The sequence below is a fragment of the Schistocerca cancellata genome, chromosome 5, assembly GCF_023864275.1.
Source record: "Schistocerca cancellata isolate TAMUIC-IGC-003103 chromosome 5, iqSchCanc2.1, whole genome shotgun sequence".
NCBI classification, from domain to species: domain Eukaryota; kingdom Metazoa; phylum Arthropoda; class Insecta; order Orthoptera; family Acrididae; genus Schistocerca; species Schistocerca cancellata.
Window position 1 is genome coordinate 482,316,112 of NC_064630.1, and position 25,339 is coordinate 482,341,450.

At 39.2% G+C, this 25,339-nt stretch overlaps 1 protein-coding gene across 5 annotated transcripts in view; it reads left to right on the plus strand.

Moving 5' to 3' along the window:
* Window positions 1–25,339, plus strand: part of LOC126187525 (glutamyl aminopeptidase-like) — a 249,380-nt gene that overhangs the window by 115,087 nt on the left and 108,954 nt on the right. For 3 of the 5 annotated variants that reach the window (XM_049928662.1, XM_049928664.1, XM_049928666.1), the window contains one exon: window positions 5,544–5,764. In XM_049928662.1, the coding sequence (XP_049784619.1) occupies window positions 5,544–5,764 (221 nt within the window). The remainder of the gene's footprint in view (window positions 1–5,543; window positions 5,765–25,339) is intronic. The other 2 variants (XM_049928663.1, XM_049928665.1) reach the window with 1 other exon arrangement.

Here is a 25,339-nt window from a genome sequence, read left to right on the forward strand (position 1 = left end):
GTGGTTGTACCCAATAGCACCTCACACCATAAGGACTTGAGTTGGAGCTGTGTGTCTTGTGCGAATGCAGTCGCTGTGTTGATGCTCCCCGTCTGTGGCGAAAAAAAATTCAATATCATTTTTTAACAGACAGAAGCTGTATTCGTCCAAAGACACTATCTGATGCCATTCTTGTCCCCAGTGACATTGTTCCGTACACCATTGCTGTTTTGACATGTTTCTGCACATTCGTCAAAGGTGGGCGGATAAGTGGATGATGCGCATGTGACGTACCAGCACCCCTGACAGTGTATGATGTGTTACACTGTTCCACCAGAGCCATGGAGGCAGCAGATCTGTTCTGTAATGCCATTCGGATGAGACATCAATCTTCTTGGGAAGTGGTCTGGATGGTGCAACCTGACCCATCTCGCCATGTTCTGCGGCTGTCTGTGAACCATCCTGCATATACCTGTTGCACTGACGAAATGCTTTGTCCCATAGGAGCAGCAATTTCTCAGATGGATGCATCACATTCACTCATGCCAATAATGTGCCCTCTTTCAAACCCAATGTTTTGACAGTACAGTTCTTGCATATGTCTGTGAGGCATCATGCATGTCTGCTCAAGTTAGTGATCCATTACCTTTGCTTTATAGCAACAATGAGAGCTGCAGGCTCAATTAACCGGGATATCGATGTTGACCCTGAAGCGCTCGCTGACATAGTTCAAATGCTAATCATTTCTGCAGAAGATACTAATATACATCTCTTATGAATATGAATGTCCTCTCTCTAGTTGGTCAAGGTTTTCTGTTTTTTGTGAACATGAGTGTATTTTGATGCAGGATTCAGGAAGTGATTTTGTAATATTACTTTTATTGCTTGTAGTACGGGATACTATAAAAACAATTGGATGTAGCATGGAGAAGAACTCAGCTGAAGGAAGGTACCTGGGATGGATGTCATTCTGGACCAAACTTGACAAAACTGTTCCATATAGTATGTAGGGTGAATGAGACAGGTGAAATTGTCAGACTTAAAGTAAAATGTATTGATTTCTGTACTGAAGGCTGGTGCTGATGGGTGTATTACCAAACCAACAGTTTAACACTTCCCCAACTCTCATTTACTTTACACTGGTAAGGAGGAAATGGATTATGGGTGATTATGCTACTGTTTCTTAAAAATAAAATGCAATATGAGGTCACTTGACAACTTTATTTCCTTTTAAACTATTTCTTGGAACTACATTGGTGCTTGTTTATGGTTGTTAACACATTTTTCAGCTTATTAAGGGAGATAAAAAAACATGATGCGGAACTGGAATTTGATGGAAAGAAAAGAAAGAGAAGGAAAGCAGTGGAGCAGTGACTTGGAGGGGGGGGGGGGGGGATGACAGGAGGAGCCACCTGGTTGAATTTTGCAATATTTACCCTGTAACTAATCTTAAAACATAGACTAAAGAAAGAAAAACTCACATTTACAGCATTTTTACATTAAAAAAAAATCTTCGATAATGTTATCTGGAATACACTTTGAAATTCTGAAGTTATCAGAGATAAAATACAGTGTGTGGAAGATTATCTACAGCTTGCACAAATACCAGGTGGCAGCTGTAAGAGTTGGACATGAAATGGAGGAAATAGCTGAAAAAGGAGTGAGAAAGGGTTGCAGCTTATCCCCCATTTTATTGAATCTGTATATAGAGCAGGTGGTATAGGAAACGAGAGAAATTTGGGAAAGGGATAACAGTTCTGCTAGATGAAATGAAATCATTAAGGTTTTACCGATAACATAGTAATTCTATCAGAGATGGCAAAGGACTTGAAAGATCAGTTGAATGGTTTGGATAATGCCTTGAAAAGGGGTGGTAGGACAGACATTAACGAAAGTAAAATGAGGTTAACTGAGTGTAATTTAATTCTATCAGGTGATGCTGGAGGGACTGAAATAGGAAAGAAGACTTTACAAGTAATATATAAGTTTTGCTGTTTGGATAGCAAAGTAACTGATAGTATCAGAAGTAAAAAGGACATGAAATGCACACTGGCAATAGCAAGAAGTGTTTACAAAAAAGAAAACACCAAATACAAATGTTAGCTAGCTTTTTCTGTAAGTGTATGCCTAGAGTGTAGCTTTCCATATCAACATCTTTATCTATATGCATACACCACAAGCCACTATGTGGAACATGACTGATCTGGCCTTGTGACATCAACCAAAACGGCCTTTCTTTGCTGGTACTGTGAACGGTTGAAAGCGAGGGGGAACTACAGCTGTAATTTTTCCTGAGGGCTTGCAGCTTTACTGTATGGTCAAATGATGATGGTATCCTCTTGGGTAAAATATTCCGGAGGTAAAATAGTCCCCCATTTGGATCTCCAGACAGGAACTACTCAGGACGATGTCGTTATCAGAAGCAACAAAACTGGCATTATTTGGATCGGAGTGTGGAATGTCAGATCCCTTAATCAGACAGTAGGTTAGAAAATTTAAAAAAGCAAAATGGATACGTTAAAGTTAGATATAGTGGCAATTAGTGAAGTTTAGTGGCAGGAGGAACAAGACTTCTGGTCAGGTGAATACAGGGTTATAAATACAAAATCAAATAATGGTAATGCAGGAGTGGGTTTAATAATGAATAAAAAATGGGGACATGGATAAGCTGCTATGAACAGCAGAGTGAACCCATTATTGTAGCAAAGATAGACATGACGCCCTCGCCTACCACAATAGTACAAGTTCATATGCCAACTAACTCCACAGATGATGAAGAGATTGAAGAAATGTATGATGCGATAAAAGAAATTATTCAGGTAGTTAAGGGAGACAAAAATTTAGTAGTAATGTGGGCCTGGAATGCAATTGTAGGAAAAAGAAGAGAAGGTTAAGTATTAGGTGAATACGAAGTAGGAATTGGGGGTAAGGAATGAAAGGGGAAGCAGCCTGGTAGAATTTTGCACAGAGAATAACTTCATCATAACTAAATCATAGCTAACACTTGGTTTATGAATCATGAAAGAAGCTTGCATACATGGGAGAGGCCTGGAGACACTGGAAGGTTTAAGATAGATTGTATAGTGGCAAGACAGGTTTAGGAACCAGGTTTTAAACTGTAAGACATTTTAAGGGGCAGGTTTGGACTCTGACAACAATTATGAATTGTTGATTGAAACTGAAGAAACCGCAAAAAGGTCGGAATTTAAGAAGATGGGACCTGGATAAACTGAAAGAACCAGAGGCTGTTTTGAGTTTCAGAGAGAGTATTAGGGAACGATTGAGAAGAATGGGGGAAAGAAATACAGCAGAGAAAGAATTGGTAGCTTTAGCAGATGAAATAGTAAAGGCAGAAGAGGATCAAGTAGGTAAAAAGAAGAGGGCTAGTAAAACTTCTTGGGTAACAGAAGAGAGATTTAATTTAATTGATGAAAGGAGAAAATATAAAAATGCAGTAAATGAAGCAAGCAAAGAGGGATACAAACATCTCAAAAATGAGATCGACGGGAAGTGTAAAATGGCTAACAGGGAAGGCTAGAGGACAAATGTGAGGATGTAGACGCATATATCACTAGGGGTAAGATAGATACTACCTACAGGAAATTAAAGAGACCTTTGAAGAAAAGAGAACCACCTGTATGAATATCAAGAGTTCAGATGGAAAACCAGAAAAAATGGGAAAGCAAAAAGGTGTGAGGAGTATATAGAGGGTTTATACAAGGGTGATGTACTGGAGGGCAATATTGTGGAGATTGAAGAGGACGTAGATGAAGATGAAATGGGTGATAAGATGCTGCGTGAAGAATTTGACAGAGCACTGAAAGACCAATGACAGAACTCTCCCATCTGGTGAGCAAGATGTATGAGACAGGCGAAATACCCTCAGACTTCAAGAAGAATACAGTAATTCCAATCACAAAAAAGCAGGTTTTGACAGGTGTAAAAAGTACCAACTATCAGTTTAGTAAGTGATGATTGCAAAATACTAACACAAATTCTTTACAGACAAATGGAAAAACTGGTAGAAGTCGACCTCGGGAAAGATCAGTTTGGAACCCGTAGAAATGTTGGAACACACAAGGCAATAGTGACCTTACAAGTTAGCTTAGAAGATAGGTTAAGTAAAGGCAAACCTATGTTTCTATCATAGAGAAAGCTTTTGACGGTGTTGACTGGAATACTCTCTTTCAGATTCTGAAAGTGGCAGGGGTAAAAAACAGGGAGTAAAAGGCTATTTAAAATTTGTATGGAAACCAAATGGCAGTCATAAGAGTTGAGGGACATGAAAGGGAAGCAGTGGTTGAGAAGGGAGTGAGACAGGGTTGTAGCTTATCCCGATCTGTATATTGAGCAAACAATAAAGAAAACAAAAGAAAAATTTTGAGTAGGAATTAAAATCCATGGAGAAGAAATAAAAACTTTGAGGTTTGTCGAGGCAGTAAAGGACCTGATAGGGCAGCTGAACGGAATGGACAATGACTTGAAAGGACGATATTAGGTAAACATCAACAAAAGCAAATCAAGGATAATGGAATGTAGTCAAATTAAATCAGATGATGCTGAGGGTATTAGATTAGGAAATGAGACATGTAAAGTAGTAATTAAGTTTTGTTATTTGGAGAGCGCAACAACTGACGATGGTTGGAGTAGAGAGAATATAAAAAGTACACTGGCTATGGCAAGGAAAGCATTTCTGACAAAAAGAAATTTATTAACAATGAGTCTAGATTTAAGTGTCTTGAAGTCTTTTCTGAAAGTATTTGTATGGAGTGTAGCCATGTATGGAAGTGAAACACAGACAATAAACAGTTTAGACAAGAGGAGAGTAGAAGCTTCCAAAATATGGTGCTACAGAAGAATGCTGAGGATTAGATGGGTAGATTATGTAACTAATGAGGAGGTACTGAAGAGAACTGGGGTGAAGAGGAATTTGTGGCACAACTTGACTAGAAGAAGGGATCGGTTGGTAGGACATGTTCTGAGGCATCAAGGAATCACCAATTTAGTACTGGAGGGAAGTGTGAAGAGTAAAAATCATAGAGGGAGACCAAAAGATGAATACGCTAAGCTGATTCAGAAGGATGTAATTTGTAGCAGTTATTTGGAGATGAAGAGGCTTGCACAGGATAGAGTAGCATGGAGAGCTGCATCAAACAAGTCTCTGGACTGAAGACCACAACAACAACCTGAGGACAGTGTTAATTTGTACAGTATTGTAGTAGTATTTATGCAGTCTGTTTTGTCTGCCTTCAAAATGAAAAAAAAGTATTTTACAGTCTTGGTACAGTAACATTTATTTTTACCATTGATGTCACTGCTACTTCAAATGCATATGCAGATGAATAAATTTGCCTACAGGTGTCCTTTGATTACATATTTTGTGTATTTGTTATGACTGCTGTTTGTGTATGTTGACTCCCATATTCCACTGCCTGTTATATTTTCCATTTAAAATAGTAGACAGCATCATAACATTTCTAATAGAGTTAAATTATTTTCTGCTTCAACTTCAGTATAATCTTTTGCCCTGCTGCTACAGAGTACTATGGTGCTTTGTGCACCAGCTGATTGTGTTACAGAGCATTCACTCCAGTGGACGTAGCCATCGTATGGCAATTTCCCGTCTGCTGGAGTATCCAGCCGGTCAGCAAATATACCTTGAAGCCAGGGATAAGTTCCGAAAAAAAATTAATTATACGCTCAGCCTCAGGTTCACATCACGTCTTTCTCGTGAGCTTGAAGGTTTCTACCTCAGCAGCTATGTCACCAAGGATGGCGAGAGAAAGCAAGTACATCATTACCAACAAACTAAAACTGTTACCACCATCTTTATTAAACATACTAATTTAATCTGATTTCTACATTTAAGAGTAATTGTAGTGAATATTATAGATTGTATTTGTTGTGTAATCCTTTAGCTTTATCAGTCAATATAATATATATCTAAAATTGATACACTAGTGCCTTTTTCAGTTCGCACACTTTCTGTTTCTCTGTATTTCCACCCACTACCATCTTTCTCCAGGTTCAATAGTTTACACTAAATTATGCATTCACTTTTTACATTGTGTGCATAACTGATTATGATTCTGTCAAGCATATAGTCGTAACCTCATAACATATGGTAACTCTTGCATGTTTCAGCAGCTTTTTGTTCACTTTTCTGTTAATAATATCAGTTTTCCTGCTATTATGCTAGTTTACTGTATCATTGATGTGTGTCTTTCCATGATGGAGCTGTGCAAGATACATCTGTATTACACATTTCTGTGGTGTTATTTAGACTTCTTGATTTATAAACGGCTAAAAAAGTTGTTTAACTGTCATCAGGGCTTGCATTTTATGTTTTTTTAATTGAAAGCCTCTTTCCCAATGCTAACTGCTCAAAGTAATCTTTTTAACTTATTTGAAAATTGTTTTCCCCTGAAACTAAATCTAGATTACACTGAATTTGACAATATTGTGAGGAGGATAGTTCCTACTCACCATATAGTGGAGATACTAAGTTGCAGATAGGCACAACAAAAGACTGTCAAAGCCTTCTGCCAAACAGGCCTTCATCAGAACCTTTGCAATTTTTTCCCACTCCTTAATAAGGACCTCTGCAAGCTGTTACAGAGTCTGAAATGCTGCAAGATGGGCCCAAAGTTGTCTTTCCAGCATATCACATATAAGCTGAATAGGACTGAGGTCAGAACTCAGAGGAGGCCTATCTAATAATTGAATGTCTGAGTATCTGGAAGTCCAGTTGACCATTAGTTGTGATGCCATCACACACCATTACTGTGCCACAGCCAGATCTGTCCATTTCCTGGACTGCTGCTTCATTATAACATTTACCAAAATGACATTATACATGTGAACGTCCATTGCACTGTGTTAGACAAAAACGGGACTCATCTATAAACAATACATCCCACCAGTGATACAACTCCCAGGGTCTTTGTTCCTCATCAAATAAAAGTCAGTCTCTCACGTTCCAAGCAGTTAATCGAGGGCCATGATGAGTTCTTATTGGTCTTAAACCTTCCTCTCATAGTCTGTTGCGTGTTGTTTGGTCATTGACACTGAACCAGTCGTTGCTCTTATGCCATTTTGTACGCTGGTAGAGAGAATAATTAACCACGTATCGGTCATCTCTGGCCAGTTTTTTTTGTTTTCTCCTTTGCCCTGGCTCCCTTGTATATGAGAAAAATAATGAGACTGACAACACTGCGGGAGACCTGGCAGTGATGTGTTGTTCTGCTATTGTAGACCAGTGTGTTCATCGCAGATGCTCAGTCACAGTTTCAGCTCCATACAGCCATCAAATGATTTTTGAGAGTGTCATCAGTGAAGCTGTGTTTTTATTGTGTGTTACAAAAATGAAAGAGTGGAATTTAGAGCAACATTATGCAATCAAGTTAATGTGTTAAACTTGGGAAATCCGTGTTTGTGAAAAGTTGAAACAGGCCTGTGGGGAACATTCCTTATCAAGAGGACAAGTTTTTTTGCTTGCACAAATCATTTTTGGAAGGCCAAGAACACAATGATCATGAACCTTCATCTTCAAAAACAGATGAGTGTCAAATGTGTGCATACTCTTGTGAGATCAGACCGACATTTAACAAGAAGGATGATTTGTGGCTTGTTTTTTGAAATGCTCATGAAAGGATAAATCGAGCAAGACTGGACATTGCTGACAAGTTGGATGCTCCATCATGACAACACCCCACTTCACTCGGCCACTTCCATCACAGAATTTTTAATCTCAAAACAGCATTCCTGTTGTTACACAGCCTCCCCCCTCCCCCCCAAATTCACCTGATCTGAGCTGTTGTGGCTTTTTTCTTTTGCCAAAATTGAGATGTGTTTTAGAAGGACATAATTTAGGATTCTGGAGAACACTGAAGAGAATGTGACTGATATGTTAGAGAGCCTGTCAGTCGAAGCCTTTCAGTGCTGCTCCCAAGCCTGGATCAATGACTCTGCTAGTATATAATTGCCTAAGGGAACTACTTTGAAGGTAACCATATTGTTGTTTGAAAAAAATAGAAACTCGTGGATAAAAAATGAGTCTCATTACTTTTCTTACTCATCTCCTGTGTACTAGTTTCACAAAATGATTTCAAAGCAGTCCCAACAATATGTGAAACCACATCGAGACCTAAAGACACTGCACAAATAGGTCATCCTTCCTGCAGTAATGACATTGCTTGAACACTTTCTGCCTCACAGGCTTCATGTTGACTGATGAAAACTTACTCACTAGATTGCAGTGTAAGACACTGCACATTCGTTTCACTCTTATATATAACATGATACAGTTAAATACTGCTACTAAGTCACTGCTTTCAAATGTATTCTAGAGGTTTGTTCTCATTAATAAAACACGTCAGAAGACTAAGAGCAATAGTATGTTTCTTAATCGTGGCCTGTGTTTATGGTACACTTGATCAAATTATTGTCGCTCTAATTGTTTTGAGCAGTGTATTTCAACCATTGGAAATTGTGACACACAGCTAGCTGTGTAACAGAAGTAAAAGTAAACCTGCATGCAGTAGGATGCACTGTGTCTCCAAACAAACTGGTTGCAGCAGCTTGTGTACAGTAGGCTGATCAGAAGAATGCCTGTGGCAGGTGTGGGAAGTGACAAAGCAGCCATTTCCCTCATTTCCTTCTGCCTCGCAGCTGTTTATGGTTTGTGTTATTGGCCATTTGAAAAATTATGCCTTGCCAGTAATACTAAATTTTGAGTATTGTCACTGCTTATGGTCTCCCATTTTCTTTATTTCTTTATTTACAGCACCAGTGCCAAGGGGAATTTCTCTCTTTGGCAAGATTAAAGTGAAACATGTATACTCAAGGGGCATTCAGTAACTAATGTAACACATTTGTTGTTGTTTTTTTATTTTTTTTTAAGCAGGCTGGTTTTATTCAGGATTACAATACATCATACTATTTCTCACTCTGTTGACTACAAAACCCCGTTTCTCAACATAATCTCCATTCAAGGTGACTGCCTTAGGTCACCTTTCTGGGAGGCCCTGTATGCCTGTGTGGTACTGCCCTACTGGTCAATGTCAGAGCCAATGTCTTGCCGCATTGATAACCTCCCCATCATCTATATACTGTTCCTTGTGCAAGATATCCTTCATTGTGCCAAACAGACGGAAGTTGGAAGGTGTGAAACTTGGCTGTATGGTGGATGAGGAAGAACAGTCCAGTGAAATTTTGTGAGCTCCTCTCAGATGCACAGAACTATGTGAGGTCTTGCATTGACATCAAGAAAGAGAATTTCATTTGCACTGTTGCTGCAGCAAACTTGCTGAAATCATTTCTTCAGTTTTGAGAGTGTAGTGCAATACAATTCAGAATTGGTCGTTGCACTATCAGGCAGAACATCAAACAGAATAACCCCTTCATGCAACTTTGACCTTTCCCTTCAGACGAGAAGTGGCGTGGCACCACTCCTTGGATCATCATTTTGTTTCTAGTTCAAAGTGATGAACCCATGTTTCATCACCTGTAACAATGTTCGGCAAAAAAAAAAAAAAAAAAAAAATCAGCCTCTTAACACACAAGTTATTTGGCACAGATGGTCCTTTGTTGCTCGTTATGGTCTTCTGCTAAATGGTGAGGAAGTCAGTGGGCACACACCTTCAAATACCCTAACTGGTAGACGAGTGTGTCAGCATTGCAAACAGAGATGTCCATTTGAGTAGTGAGGTGTTTGATTGTGATTTGTTGATCACGTCAAATGAGAGTGTCTGCACGTTCCAGCATTGCAGGAGTCACAGCCGTGTGTGGCCAGCTGGCACAAAGGAGATCAGTAAGGTTTGTGTGACTTTACTGCGGTGATCAGATTACTCGCCAAATGACTCACCGTACTTTTCTTCACTGCCAGATCTACGTAGACATTCTGCAGGCATCTATGAATATCTACGTGCTCTAGTTTTTTGCCAGAAGAAGCCCAATGACAGCTCGGTGCTTTGGAATGCACCTTTGTTACAAATGTCAATTTGAAGGCCACACTTAGTGACACCACATATCTGAACTTCATGAAATTATAGGGGCTGAAGCAGGAGTATTCCATGATGCCCCACAACATATTCTACATTTTTTCAACCAAAGTTGGCCGAGGAAAAAAATTTTGCATTACTTATCGAACACCCCTTGTACAGTCCTGTCACCTTCGCAAGCAAGGCACGAGTGATGAAATCCAACAATTGGCAATGTTTCATCTTAATAAAATGTATATTTACACATAATTTGAACCTAGTCAGAGTTACAGTTATAGTTGTGAACATTTTTTTAGAATGATGCATACTGCTGTGCTCTAGAGCACTCAAAGAGTGCACACTGAACTCACTTCAGCAATCCTGTTTCGCACTTTCTTCTTATCAGAGTACTGTTGCAAGCTTAGCTGTGCACACACTGTCACTTTATCCAAAGGAAGATTACCAGCAAGGGTCACCTTCGGCGAAGAACAGTAGCTGATGACAACTATTTACAAATTATGGAATATAACAGAACTGCACCTGCCATTTTGGCAGCAACTAGTAGGGATGTGTTAACCCAAACAGTATGCAACCCCTTTCAAGTGATCTGTTTGACTTCTAGGCATCCTTCACAAACAAAAGTACAACCTCCACCTCACCACGATGATGCATGAAGGTGAGTTAGGGAACACAAGGAATAGAGCCTGGATTAATAGCATCATATTCTCTTCAGTGAAGAGTGCAGGGTGGGGATGCTTGTTGATTGTCATAGAATAGTGTGAAGATGGCCAAATACTAACGCACATCTCAAGTCTGCCAACTCATCATCTCTCTAAAGTGTGATTTGAGCGCTTTGCAGTATTGAGACAAGATCCTACAGTCTATTGTGCAAAATTACTGTATACTTCTTAGCAGGGGTTCATCCTTCAAGGCAATAATGCATTGGCACACCACACCCACCTTGTAAAATACTTCCTCCAGGAGGTAGGTGTCAAATGAATGGAATGACCTGCATTGTCAGTTGACAGGAACGTGATCGGGCATGCTTTGGACAGTTGAAACTGTCACACACTGGGTGGTCTCAGGAGAACGACATTCAAAAAATAGCACAGAATTGAGCAGCAATGTCTCCACTACCTTGTGGACAGCATATCAAAGAATATGCAAGAATGTTACAACCCACAGGATAGAACAACATTATATTGAATTTTGCCAAGCACTCATTTAACAGATGTTGATTTTTGAACAGACTGGTTTAATTTTGTTTCTATTGCACAGTATTTATTTATCTAAAAACAAAGAAGATGTGACTTACCAAACGAAAGCACTGGCAGGTTGATAGACACACAAACATACACACAAAATTCAAGCTTTCGCAACCAACAGTTGCTTCATCAGGAAAGAGGGAAGGAGAGGGAAAGACGAAAGGATGTGGGTTTTAAGGGAGAGGGTAAGGAGTCATTCCAATCCCGGGAGCGGAAAGACTTACCTTAGGGGGAAAAAAGGACAGGTACACTCGCGTGCGCGCGCACACACACACACACACACACACACACACACACACACACACACACACACACACACACACACACACATCCATCCGCACGTACACAGACACAAGCAGACGTCGTGTGTATGTGCGGATGGATTTTTGTGTGGATTCCCAGGATTGGAATGACTCCTTACCCTCTCCCTTAAAACCCACATCCTTTCATCTTTCCCTCTCCTTCCCTCTTTCCTGATGAAGCAACCGTTGGTTGCGAATGCTTGAATTTTGTGTGTTTGTGTTTGTTTGTGTGTCTATCAACCTGCCAGTGCTTTCATTTGGTAAGCCACATCTTCTTTGTTTTTAGATATATTTTTCCCATGTGGAATGTTTCCCTCTATTATATTCACAGTATTTAATTATGTATTTCCCACAGATTTTTTTCATACCCTGCTCACATTGTATCTATGCCTTTTCAAATTAACAGGTAGGCAGGTGATGCAAAAGTTTCTGTTGAGCTATTTAGATATGCAGTATATTGTTGGAACAGTTCTATAACTTATGACACCCTTTCCACACTTGCAGTTGTGCCATCTTCCTTCTATTACTTTTTCTCTGTGTTACATGTCTCATGTTAATTCTAGGTTTTAAGTCTCTGTGTTCTCTCTGTTTCGCTTTGTTCAGTATCTTATCTTGTCTCTAGTAGTTATTACTAAAAACTTCAAGTACCACATTTCAGTCAAGTACCAGAAGCTCCCACAGATATAATTTATCACATATGCAGCTGAATTGATTCACTGTGGTCAGGACCTTTACACACTACCTCTACCTTTCAGTTTTATCGCCGAGCTTAGTCAAATATTAACTTCATGGATACACCAAGACATCACTTTCTAAACAGCAGAAATCTGAAAACTTGATGTTGATACAATGAATAATGGAACAGTTGCGAACTGCCTTCTTCAGTTAGTTGAAGATGATGCACTGGCAGTAGGTCAGAGGTGTAAGGACAATGATAGAGATCACCTATGTGAATCACTAGAACAGTTCATCTTGAGTAGAACAATTCACATGACTCCTAGAAATCTGTCTCTTCATCCTAGCAAGGAACTATTTCACTGATAGGTTATTCAGAATTGTTTTCTAGCACATTGTCATAACATGACTGCTGGAACTTGACATGATTTCTTATAGACAGCCATCAGTGTGTTGTTGTGGAATGCAGCAAAAGTATTTGAAAATTACTGTGTACAATATTGAAAAGCATTACTTTGTAACCTGTCAGTGTTTACTGTTTTAAGGAGTTAAGGCAACAAGTGACTGAATAGTTGAGGAACTGACCCATCGATAAGCACTGAGAATGTTGCAAGCTTTCAGAGGAATTCTTCAAAGCTGTAGAGTACAAAAGCATGCGCTCATGTTGTATCCTGCCTACTCATCAAATATGGGGTGTCTAGGAAACATGCTTTCTCAGATCACTAGACAACAATTCGAGCATATCATATTAAAGCATATTCTGAAATGAATCAATGACAATACTTAATTTCAGGAAATACATAGAAGTATCACAAGCAAAGGGCAACATGCAATATAATCAATGTCCTTCAGTATCACAATTTCAATACAAGCAAAGTACTACGGTGGATGCTTCTATCCAGGTCGCCGGTCTTGACACTTATGCAGAACTGGGCCGCAACCAGTCGATGCGGCGTCTATGTCCTCTCTGTCAGACTGGATCACGGCGTCCCAGGTTCGATTCCCGGCCAGGTTGGGGATATTTTTTTTCTGCCCGGGGACTGGGTTTTTATGTTGTCCTAATCATTTCATCATCATCACTTGTGAGAGTGACTAGATTGGATTGTGAAAAGGAAATGGACTATGTAAAAATTGGGACTTTGTACGGGTGCTGATGACTGTGCAGTTGAGTGCCCCACAAACCAAACATCCTAATCATCATCATCTCCTAGAGGTCGCTTTTGTTGCATTGTCATCATGGAGAGGGGTTGGTCAGCTTGTAGTTGGCTGATGTCTTCTTCACAGCCCTCTCTGCTCTATCGTTTCAGACTGCCATTCCAGCACTTGACTTTACGCTGTAACACACAGTGATGTGGAGGAATGGATTGGGAGGTGGAGATAGAATGGAGGAAGAGGGAGACTGCAGAGAGGATGGTATGAGTGAAGGATGGGTGAAGTTAGGATCCTAGGGCAGGGGCTAGCAGAGATTGAAGCTAGGAAGATTGTTTGAGATGGAAGGATGTGTCACAAGGACAATACCCATATTGGCAATTCAGAGAAAATGGTACCCAAGGGGAGGGCCTAGATAGTACAGGTTGTGGAGCAGCCATTGAAATTGAACGTGCTGTACTCAGTAGTATGTTCTCTCACTTGATGGTCAGCTCTGCTATTGGCCACAGTATGGTAGTGGTCATCCATTCAGGTGGACAATTGATTATTGAGAATACTAACATAAAATGCCATAAATTGTAGCAGAGGTGGTGCATGATATAACTGCTTTGACATGTGGCTCAGCTTGTGATTGAATAGAATAATCCTGTGACCGGAGTGGAGCACTGGGTGAGTGTATTGGGCAGGTCTTGCATCTGAGACTTCAACAATTGGTGTGCAGGAGGGGGGGGGGGCACGATGTGGTGTAGTGATAGACTGAGATATTATATAGATTAAGTGGATAACACAATGCCATTTGGGCGGGGAGGAGGAGGATTATGGATAGGATGTTCATTTCCAGGCACTTCCAAGAATGTTTTTCATCTACCTTCTCCATTCTAAGAATTCAAAATGTTGTACTTAACAAATTATTTGATCATTCTGTGATAATAATTTCATATTTGTGTGAGTTATATGCTGAAAGCTTTATGCACTGTGTTTTGGTGCAGTTAGTCAATAATTTTTTCTCACTGAACTTGAAGCTGGTGCTATGCACTTGCTAAATCATCTATTCTAAATTCTGTGTCTTTCCCAGTGACACTGCTGCATACAGGTGTTTTAACCATGCCTTATGTCTAGCAGCAGATAAATTATATATGTCAAGGAAAGCACTGTACATAAAATAGAACCTTCTGGCATCTCAATTGTACAGCCCAATGGATTCAAACATTTTCGTCATTTCTTAATATGTATTACAGCATCCTGTTTCGTATTTTCTGGATGCAAAAGGAACCAATTGAAAACTTTTCCTCTGATTCCATATTGCCCCAACTTATGCAAAGGTATAACATTGTCTCTATACACAATGCTAAATAAAGAGATGATCTATATGTCCCTCAAGGTATCATTTAGCACTGCAACCGTATTACATCATCAGAATAAATTGTTCTTTTCCTGTAGTCATTTTGTGAGTCTGACAACAAATCACGCTTAGTGAGATGTGTTTGTGCTCTTTTATACACAACTTTCTCAAAAACTTTAATGGTCTACATTATCTCTTTCTCCCTAATTGTAAAGTGGTTTTACTAACAAGTATTTTAGTCAGTTTGGGAAGTGTGAGCATCTGAAAGGTGATTGATATTTATAGGTGTGTTTGTGAAATGTCTTCATATACATGTGGGTCTTAATGCTTCACTGATTTAATAACTTATTCAGTTTTCTGTATCTGTTTGGTACAAAAGTGTCTATAAGCACCAGATAGTAAAAGTTCTGTGTACTCGCCTGTGCCCAATAAAGTTTTGATTTACTTTCCCAACTACTGATAGCATTTGTAGTGGATAACTAACAGTTTCATTCTCCTTCAGTAAATATTTAATACTTTACAAGAGAAGATATAATCTCATTGAGAAGTCATGATCACTGTAATTATTTAAATCGATTACCATCTAGATAACCACAGCTGCTTATGTTAATGACTTGTTCTGATCTCTATCACGAACTGATGAAGTGTAAGCATGCATATCCATACCAGTTGTGCAATGTAATATGTTGATAACCCAACTTCTGGTTTGATGCTTGTTTCATCTCTGGCAACATATCTAATTTTATTCCAAGACCTCTCTATCCTTCCTATGTAATGCGTGGCTTTTGCCTGTCTGTCTACATTCTTCAGTACTTTCTGTAGGGAAATTCTGTAACTGGGCTGTGATTGTTCATCATATTATAGTGCAACTCCCATTTCCTCTTACATGATACTCTTAACACTGTTATCAATGAAAATAATCAGTTTTTGAAAATTTAATGTAATTGAATGCATAAAAAATGTACTCACTAATAGCAGCAGGAGAACGCACACATAAGAGTATTTAAATGCAATCTTTCGGAGCGAGTGGCTCTTTAAGAGGAAGGAAGAGGGGTGATGGAACTGGTGAGGTTTAGGAAATGGGGAGAATGAAGAGAAGTTGCCCAGACCCCTGGGCTGGAGGAAGATATGCTTGATGGGATGAGAAGTAAAGACTCCAAATGGGCTGGTGTAGAGTAGGATTATACCGAGAAATGGGGACTTCCAATGTTAGGCCTTTGAGAGTAACTCCCAGAGACAAGTAGGTTTCCTTCTCATTTATTCTTATGACCTGACAGCATATTACAAATTTTTCCCATGGCATGAGTCTGCTCATTATAGCCCTTTTTTTCCTGAACTGAGAGAAGGGCTATCTGCAATAAACAAGATTTGTATGAAAAGCTGCTCTTTCTATGTGTGTAGAATAAAGGTTTGACTAGCCCCAGTAAAAGTATCATGCCTGTTAAGACTATGAATGTTCAATATGCCCAGAACATAATTATTGAAGAATATTTCTAAAACTGTTTCCCTACAAAACAGATAATGCACTAGCAAAACATTGGACCTGATCAGTATTTAATGACTTTATATCGGTCTCCTGTTGTCTTATTTAATTTGTTTAGGTAAATACATGAATAATTCATTAGACTACCAGAGATTTGGCTCGATTTTCATGAGACTTGAACAAGTGCCAAGTTTCTTGCTTTCCTCTTGTCAATAGTAAGGTCATTGTTAGCTTTGTGCAGGATTTTAGTGTAGATTTCTTGATTTGACTTATGGCAGTAGAGATTTGTTTTGGTACATGCATTGCTACTGAATGAAAGGACTCATTTACAGATAATAAATTTGAAAAAAACTACAAAATTGCATAAACAATTAATGTTGCATTGCACTTTTTTAATTCATTGCATTGTTAGCATTTTGCTACTATTGACTCTAAGAAAAGCAATGGGAGCAGCTGCATACTTACTGCATGTGCAAAGTAAAATGGCTGATAGATCTTGCGTAATTAGTTGTTGGTCCCATGTTCCACTACTCATCAGCATGGTATAAAGACAGTTTATTAGACCTATTGAACACAGTCCATTTGAAGGATGTCTGAAATATATTCATGCCAAAGATTAGAATTCTGTAAGTTGTATACTGATGAACAATAGGTCATCGCAGCACTGGAGGTTATACAGTTGTTGTTGTTGTTGTTGTCCTCAGTCCTGAGACTGGTCTGATGCAGCTCTCCATGCTACTCTATCCTGCGCAAGCTTCCTCATCTCCCAGTACCTACTGCAACCTACATCCTTCTGAATCTGCTTGGTGTATTCATCTCTTGGTCTCCCTCCACGATTTTTACCCTCCACGCCGCCCTCCAATACTAAATTGGTGATCCCTTGATGCCTCAGAACGTGTACTACCAACTGATCCCTTATACAGTGTTTTCACTAATATACAGTGCTGTGAGAGTTTTGTGGGGCAAGAAACTATGAGATAAAACAGAATTAGAATAAAAAATATATACCTGTTCAAGCGCAACTCTGAGAATACTGTGAAACAGCTGAGATAATGAGAAATAGTTAAAGCAATGAGAGTTGCAAATGTATAATAGGTTTATAAAATTTCTCAAAATGTGACCAGAAGGTATTGTGTTGTATTAAACTTCCTCAGTTCACAGTAAATGTTTATTTGATAATTTTGTAAGCATAGGTTTCTGGGATTTGCAAACTTAAAAGGAACACCCCATTCATAAAACTGTGCATTTTTATCAATTTAAATTGTTTCTTTAGCATCTGAAAATGCAGTGTATATATATGCAAAATACATTCTCTGCATTTTCAGATGGTGCTCCAGGCGGTGTGTGTATTTGACCTGAGAGCAACATGATTAGAGTGAATATATTGTTAGTTACAAACAAAAGTTTACCAGAACAGTATGGCTATGTAGATAGCTCCACATACACGAGACATTAGATGCTACGAACAGGATAAAGACGATGTGCTGACTGTGTAACACTGGGGCAGTTATTGCATGCAACCAACATTTGTACCGAACAAAACTTTAGAATTAAGGAGGTTTCTGACTACTTTCATTTTTAACATTATGTAAGATACATTTATTTATATGTTGTAAGCATTTTATTAAACCAAGAATTAATGAATCAACAAGATGATTCATTATTGTAACCCCCAAATCCCCCAAAAATAAGTGGAAAATATACCTATTCAAAAGAACTTCACTTGACGCCTTCCTGAGAGACGATCTGTACTCCTTCCAAATTAACAAAGTAAGTGTAGACCAGATGTGGTTCAAATTCAGAGAAATAGCATCGACAGCAATTGAGAGATTTATACCAAATAAATTAACAAACACTGGAGCTGATCCCCCTTGGTACACAAAATGAGTCAGAACACTGTTGCAGAAACAACGAAAAAAGAATGCCAAATTTAAATGAACACAAAATCTTCAGTATTGGTGATCTTCTACAGAAGCCCAAAGTTTAGCACAGATTTCAATGTTAGATGCTTATAGTAGTTTCCAAAATGAAAATTTGTCTCAAAACCTGACAGAAAGTCCAAAGAGATTCTGGTCATATGTAAACTAAGCTAGTGGCAAGACCCAATCAGTGCCTTCTATGCACAATAACAATGGAAATACTATCAACAACATGGATGCCAAAGTAGAATTACTAAACACAGCCTTTCAAAATTCGCCATAGAAGACAAAGTAAATTTTATAAAATTCAAAGCAAGAACAGCTGCCAGCATGAGTAACTTAGAAGTAGATATCCTCAGAGTAGTGAAGCAACTTAAACCACTTGATAAAAGCAAGTCTTCTGGTCCAGAGTGTATACCAATTGATTTTCTTTCAGAGTATGCTGATACAGTAGCTCCATACTTACCTATCATCTGCAATCACTCAATCAATGAAATATCCATACCCAAAGACTGGAAAGTTGCACAGGTCATACCAGTATTCAAGAAAGGTAACAGGAGTAATCAAATAAACTACAGGCCCTTATCAGCAATGTCGATATGCAACAGGCTTTTGGAACATATAACGTGTTCAAACATTATGAATTACCTGGAAGAGAATGGTCTATTGACACATAGCCAACAAGGATTTAGAAAACATCGTTCTTGTGGACCACAACTAGCCCTTTACACACACAAAGTATTGAGTGCCACTGACAAGGGATTTCAAATTGATTCTGTATTTCTAGATTTCCCGAAGGCTTTTGACACTGTACCACACTTGCGGCTTGTAGTGAAGTTGCATCCTTGTGAAATATCATCTCATTTATGTGACTGGATTCATGATTTCTTGTCAGAGGGGTCACAGTTCGTGGTAACTGATGGAAAGTCTTTGAGTAAAACAGAAGTGATTTCTGGCATTCCCCAAGGTAGTGTTATATGCCCTCTGGTGTTCCTGATCTATATAAATTATTTAGGAGACAATCTGAGCAGCTGTCTTAGGTTGTTTGCAGATGATGCTGTTGTTCATCATCTAGTAAACCCATCAGAAGATCTAAACAAGTTGCAAAATAACAAAAGATATCAGTTTGGTGCAAAAATTGGCAATTGACACTAAATAATGAAAAGTGTGAGGTCATCCACGAGTACTAAAAGAAATCCATTAAACTTCTTTTGCACCATAAATCAGTGAAATCTGAAGGCCATAAATCCAACTAAATACCGAGGAATTACAATTATGAATAACTTAATTGGAAAGAACACACATAAAATGTTGTGGGGAAGGCAAACCAAAGACTGCATTTTATTAGCAGAACACTTGGGCAACGTGACATATCTACTAAAGAGACTGCCTGCACTACACTTGTCAGTCCTCCTTAGGAGTACTGCTATATTGTATGAGATCGGATTAATGGAGTCCATCAAGAAAGTTCAAAGAAGGGCAGCACATTTTGTATTGTTGCAAAATAGGTGACATCTACGTCTACATGATTACTCTGCAATTCACATTTAAGTGCTTGGCAGAGGGTTCATCGAACCACAATCATACTATCTCTCTACCATTCCATTCCCGAACAGCGCGTGAGAAAAACGAACACCTAAACCTTTCTGTTCGAGCTCTGATTTCTCTTATTTTATTTTGATGATCATTCCTACCTGTGTAGGTTGGGCTCAACAAAATATTTTCGCATTCGGAAGAGAAAGTTGGTGACTGAAATTTCGTAAATAGATCTCACCGCGACGAAAAACGCCTTTGCTTTAATGACTTCCATCCCAACTCGCGTATCATATCTGCCACACTCTCTCCCCTATTACGTGATAATACAAAACAAGCTGCCCTTTTTTGCACCCTTTCGAAGTCCTCCGTCAATCCCACCTGGTAAGGATCCCACACCGCGCAGCAATATTCTAACAAAGGACGAACGAGTGTAGTGTAAGCTGTCTCTTTAGTGGACTTGTTGCATCTTCTAAGTGCCCTGCCAATGAAATGCAACCTTTGGCTCACCTTCCCCACAATATTATCTATGTGGTCTTTCCAACTGAAGTTGTTCGTAATTTTAACACCCGGGTACTTAGTTGAATTGACAGCCTTGAGAATTGTGCTATTTATCGAGTAATCGAATTCCAACGGATTTCTTTTGGAACTCATGTGGATCACCTCACACTTTTCGTTATTCAGTGTCAACTGCCACCTGCCAAACCATACAGCAATCTTTTCTAAATCGCTTTGCAACCGATACTGGTCTTCGGATGACCTTACTAGACAGTAAATTACAGCATCATCTGCGAACAAACTAAGAGAACTGCTCAGATTGTCACCCAGATCATTTATATAGATCAGGAACAGCAGAGGTCCCAGGACGCTTCCCTGGGGAACACACGAACTGCGACCTTCCTGACAGGAAATCACGAATCCAGTCGCACAACTGAGACGATACCCCATAGGCCCGCAGCTTGATTAGAAGTCACTTGTGAGGATCGGTGTCAAAAGCTTTCCGGAAATCTAGAAATACAGAATCAACTTGAGATCCCCTGTCGATAGCAGCCATTACTTCGTGCGAATAAAGAGTTAGCTGCGTTGCACAAGAACGATGTTTTCTGAAACCATGCTGATTACGTATCAATAGATCGTTCCCTTCAAGGTGATTCATAATGTTTGAATGCAGTATATGCTCCAAAACCCTACTGCAAACCGATGTCAATGATATAGGTCTGTAGTTCGATGGATTACTCCTACTACCCTTCTTAAACACTGGTGCAAGCTACGCAATTTTCCAATCTGTAGGTATAGATCTATCTGTGAGCGAGCGGTTGTATATGACTGCTAAGTAGGGAGCTATTGTATCAGCGTAATCTGAAAGGTACCTAATCGGTATATAATCTGGACCTGGAGACTTGCCCGTATCAAGCGATTTGAGTTGCTTCGCAACCCCTAAGGTATCTACTTCTAAGAAACTCATGCTAGCAGCTGTTCGTGTTTCAAATTCTGGAATATTCAATTCGTCTTCCCTGGTGAAGGAATTTCGGAACACTGCGTTCAATAACTCCGCTTTAGCGGCACAGTCGTCGGCAACAGTACCATCGGCACTGCGCAGCGAAGGTATTGACTGCTTGTGTACTTTACATACGACCAGAATTTCTTTGGATCTTCTACCAAATTTCGAGACAATGTTTCATTGTGGAACCTATTAAAGGCATCTCGCATTGAAGTCCGTGCCAAATTTTGCGCATCTGTAAATTTTAGCCAATCTTCGGGATTTCGCGTTCTTCTGAACTTCCCATGCTTTTTCCGTTGCCTCTGCAACAGCGTTTAGACCTGTTTTGTGTACCATGGGGGATCAGTTCCATCTCTTATCAATTTATGAGGTATGAATCTCTCAATTGCTGTTGCTACTATATCTTTGTATTTGAGCCACATCTTGTCTACATTTGCATAGTCAGTTCGGAAGGAATGGACTATGATACAGGATACAGGATTTGAGGTAGATATCATTAAAACAAAATTGTTTTTCATTTCAGCAGAATCTTCTCATGAAATTTCAACTACCAGCTTTCGCCTCTGAATGCAAAAATATTTTGTTGACACTGACCTACATAGGGAGAAATGATCATCATAATAAAATTAGGGAAATCAGACCTCACATGGAAGGATATAGGTTTTCATTTCTCTTGTGCACTGTTATAGACTGGAATAATAGAGAATTATTGTGAAGGTGGTTCAGTGAACCATCTGCCAGGCACTTAAGTGTGATTTGCAGAGTATCCATGTAGATGTAGAGGTAGATGATTGGTATGGCTTACTTTTAATCACCTTTTTTATAGTTGCTTTGTTCACAGTCTGCATAAATGATACGTCATGTTCCAGGTACATTCCAGTCCTTCTTTTCTGTTTCTTTGCTATCATAGTCAAAATTCTACTTCAACATATTTAAACCTTTACTCCAACATTTCTTTTCAAAGAGCTGCTTTTCTGTAGTTTGTGTGGTAGAATAGATAATGAAGCAACTCTTAGTGCATCACAAGTGCTACATGTAATGTCTCCGAATAGAAAGCTGCACCACTCACCTCCCCAGCAAAGCTAGTTTCACTCACACCCTGCATCCCCATTGAAAATCAACCAAGTCAAAATGTGTGAACTATAATTACTGTTGTATAAATGACTTGATTGCAGGACTCCATATTTCTGAGCTGGCTGAAACTAGTAGACTTTGGTCTGCCATTGCTTTGTTCTAACCACTGCCACTAATGATGATGATATTTTAAAAATAATTTAGTTTTCTGAGAGACACAGTCACATACTTTTGATTTTTTACTGCTCAGGAAATTTCATTTTACCCCTCAGGGAGGAATTACCCTCAGTTTGGGAACCTCTACAGTAGAATGATTACAGTGTGTCATGGTCATTGTTGTGGTTGACCATTTATGTACGTTTGTATAGAAACAGGTTAAAACTGCAGACTAATCATCAGATGAGAAACAAATGTAGACGTGGTTCTTAAAAAATAAAAAGTGATGGTTTATCAATATCTTTCCTGGGAAAGATGAGTATCATACCTTGTCATTGACAATCAGTTTCAAAGCCAACAAGAATTGCTGTTGTCAGTGAATGCTGGTGAGTGTCAAATACTTGCCAAGTGAACATTGTGAAGAGAGCTGCATTGAAAGATTACCACATAAAATGCTGTTGTTCATAGTGGCATTTAAAGCTGTGCATTTGAATGAACCAAACACTGAAACTGGACACTGACTGGAAGCATGTAGTGTGGTCCAAAGAGCCACAATTATGCCTATCTTTAAATGATGTAATGCTTTAAGAGCATCAACTGCCCAGTGAGTTGCTTAAACTGTAATGTATGAAGAGTGTAAATTAGACCAGAGGTATTTCTGCCATGGTTTGGAGCTGTTTTGGTATAACGACTTGGGCTCTCATGTTCAAATTATCAGGAACATGGAAGAGGATAATTATTTCTACATTCTTGGTGACCAAGTGTGGCCCTTTCTTCTACATCTTCCTGATTGATATGCTGTGGAAAATCTCACCTTCCAAGTTGACAACAGTAATGTTCACAGAGCTACAGGGGATAGACTAAAATACTGAAACACTGGAATCACAAGACATTACCATGCCTAATACAGGTGTACTAAAACCATTGGCTTTCAAAACAGCTTCCTGTCACCTCTGAATGGATAAAGAAAAGTCCTGTATGATATCCAAGGGAACCTTACACCATTCTTTCTGCAAAATAGTGCCAAGTTTAGGTAACAATGGTGGAGGTGGATAGTGATCATACACTTCTCTCTCAAAGGTAGACTCCAAAGGCTCAATAATGTTGAGATCTGGTGACTGTTGTGGCTAGGGGAGATGTGACACTTCATGCTCAGCCTCATAAAACTAGTCCTGGGTGGTGTGAGCTGTGTGGACAATGGTCCTGTCATCTTGGGGCACAGCATCACCATTTGGGAACAAACATTGTACTATGGGACGGACCTGATCAGCCAGCATTGTCACATAAACCTTTGCAGTAAAAAGATCTTACAGAGTAACAATGGGGCCCATGGAATACCATGATATGACTGCCCAAATATTCACTGAATACCCACCCTGTTTCACTCTTGGAACGTTAATGTGGGCTGAAGTTGGAAACAGTGTGAAACAAGACTCATCCGACCAAATGGCTTCTGTTGCTCCACAGTCTGGCTTTTACGCTGTCAACACTATCCTCTCAATCACTGATGAGTGGTTTTGAAATTCCAGCTCATCTTGCAATTCCCTGCTTGTGGTGCTCCCATCATGTTGTTTTGATGCTGGCAAGGTACATGGGTGTGGCATTCAGTTATATAGTGACTTCTGTGACTGCCATTCTCTTATTTCTCATCACAATTCTCTTCAATGAGCCATTGTTACTTAGCACATGATGGTTTTTCCCCTTTCCCCGTTTGAGGCATATTGTGCAATACAGTGCCTCTTGATAAACCAAACACTTCAGCTACCTTGCTTATAAAAGCATCCACCTTACAAGCAACAACAATTTGTCCACATTTGAATTCACTTAGCTCTGATATAATACACTCACAACTACACAAGATACTGTTCTTACCATGATGACACTTGCACTGTACTGAAGACATTGCACACGTGTCAATCATGGTCAAATACTACATCACAACCTGCAGTCTTGGCTAACATCTGCATTTATGTTCAAGGGCGCGTTTATTGCAGTGTTCAAATATTTTTGTGTTTTGCCCCTGTACATGCACTTGTTCATAGTTGATGAACACTTGGGCATCTATCGCACATTGGCTGCTCTCCTAAATCACTCGATCTTAATCCCACAAAAATGTTTGGGACTGTTTGGAACAGTGAGTGAAACATAGCAGTCAGTATTCCTAGTTTGACAGCTCCGCAGCATGCAATATTAATAACTGGCCTTATCTAGGTATAGCATATGTGAAGAACTTGTGGTCCTGCTTCGCTGCTGAATTGAGGGCATTACTAAAGTTGTCTTCAGGGGGAATGGAGGGGGGGTTACTAATGTTTTGACTGGTATGCTTACAGATATCCATGAATTTGCCTGTGTAACTTGTGTGACTAATAACCTAGGCTGAGGAGATAGCAAACGAAGAGGTAGTGAAATGGTTACACATTAAAGATATCTGAGAGAAACAAATTACCAACAGTGAGATTAGGAAAATATGTTACTACTGAAAGAAATTGCAAAACTTCAAACAAAGCCTTTTAAAATAAAGTGTGATAAATGTAAGAGCATAATAATAATAATAATAATAAACATGTGGCATCAGGATAAAGTCGACATTATCCCAATTATACTATCAACTACAGGAGTCATACCTCACAATATCCACCAGTACATCAATGCAATACAGCTACATCCAAACATATATATACAACTACAAAAATCTGTAATTATTGATACATGTTCAATTACCCGAAAGTTCCTAAATGCAATATAACATACACCATACAGTTACAAGGAAGTCACGCTTGATCGAGGTCCGCGTCACGTTCCATTTTTAACCAGACTTAACAGTCTGAGAAAAAAAAGTCAATAATAATAATAGGGCAACATAGAAGGAAATCATTAGCAAGTTATGGATCTCATACACCTATGAAAAGATCTGTAAAGGCATTGTCAGATGCTTTCAACTGGGGTGCATACCACAAGAGTACATGAAGTAGAATAACAAA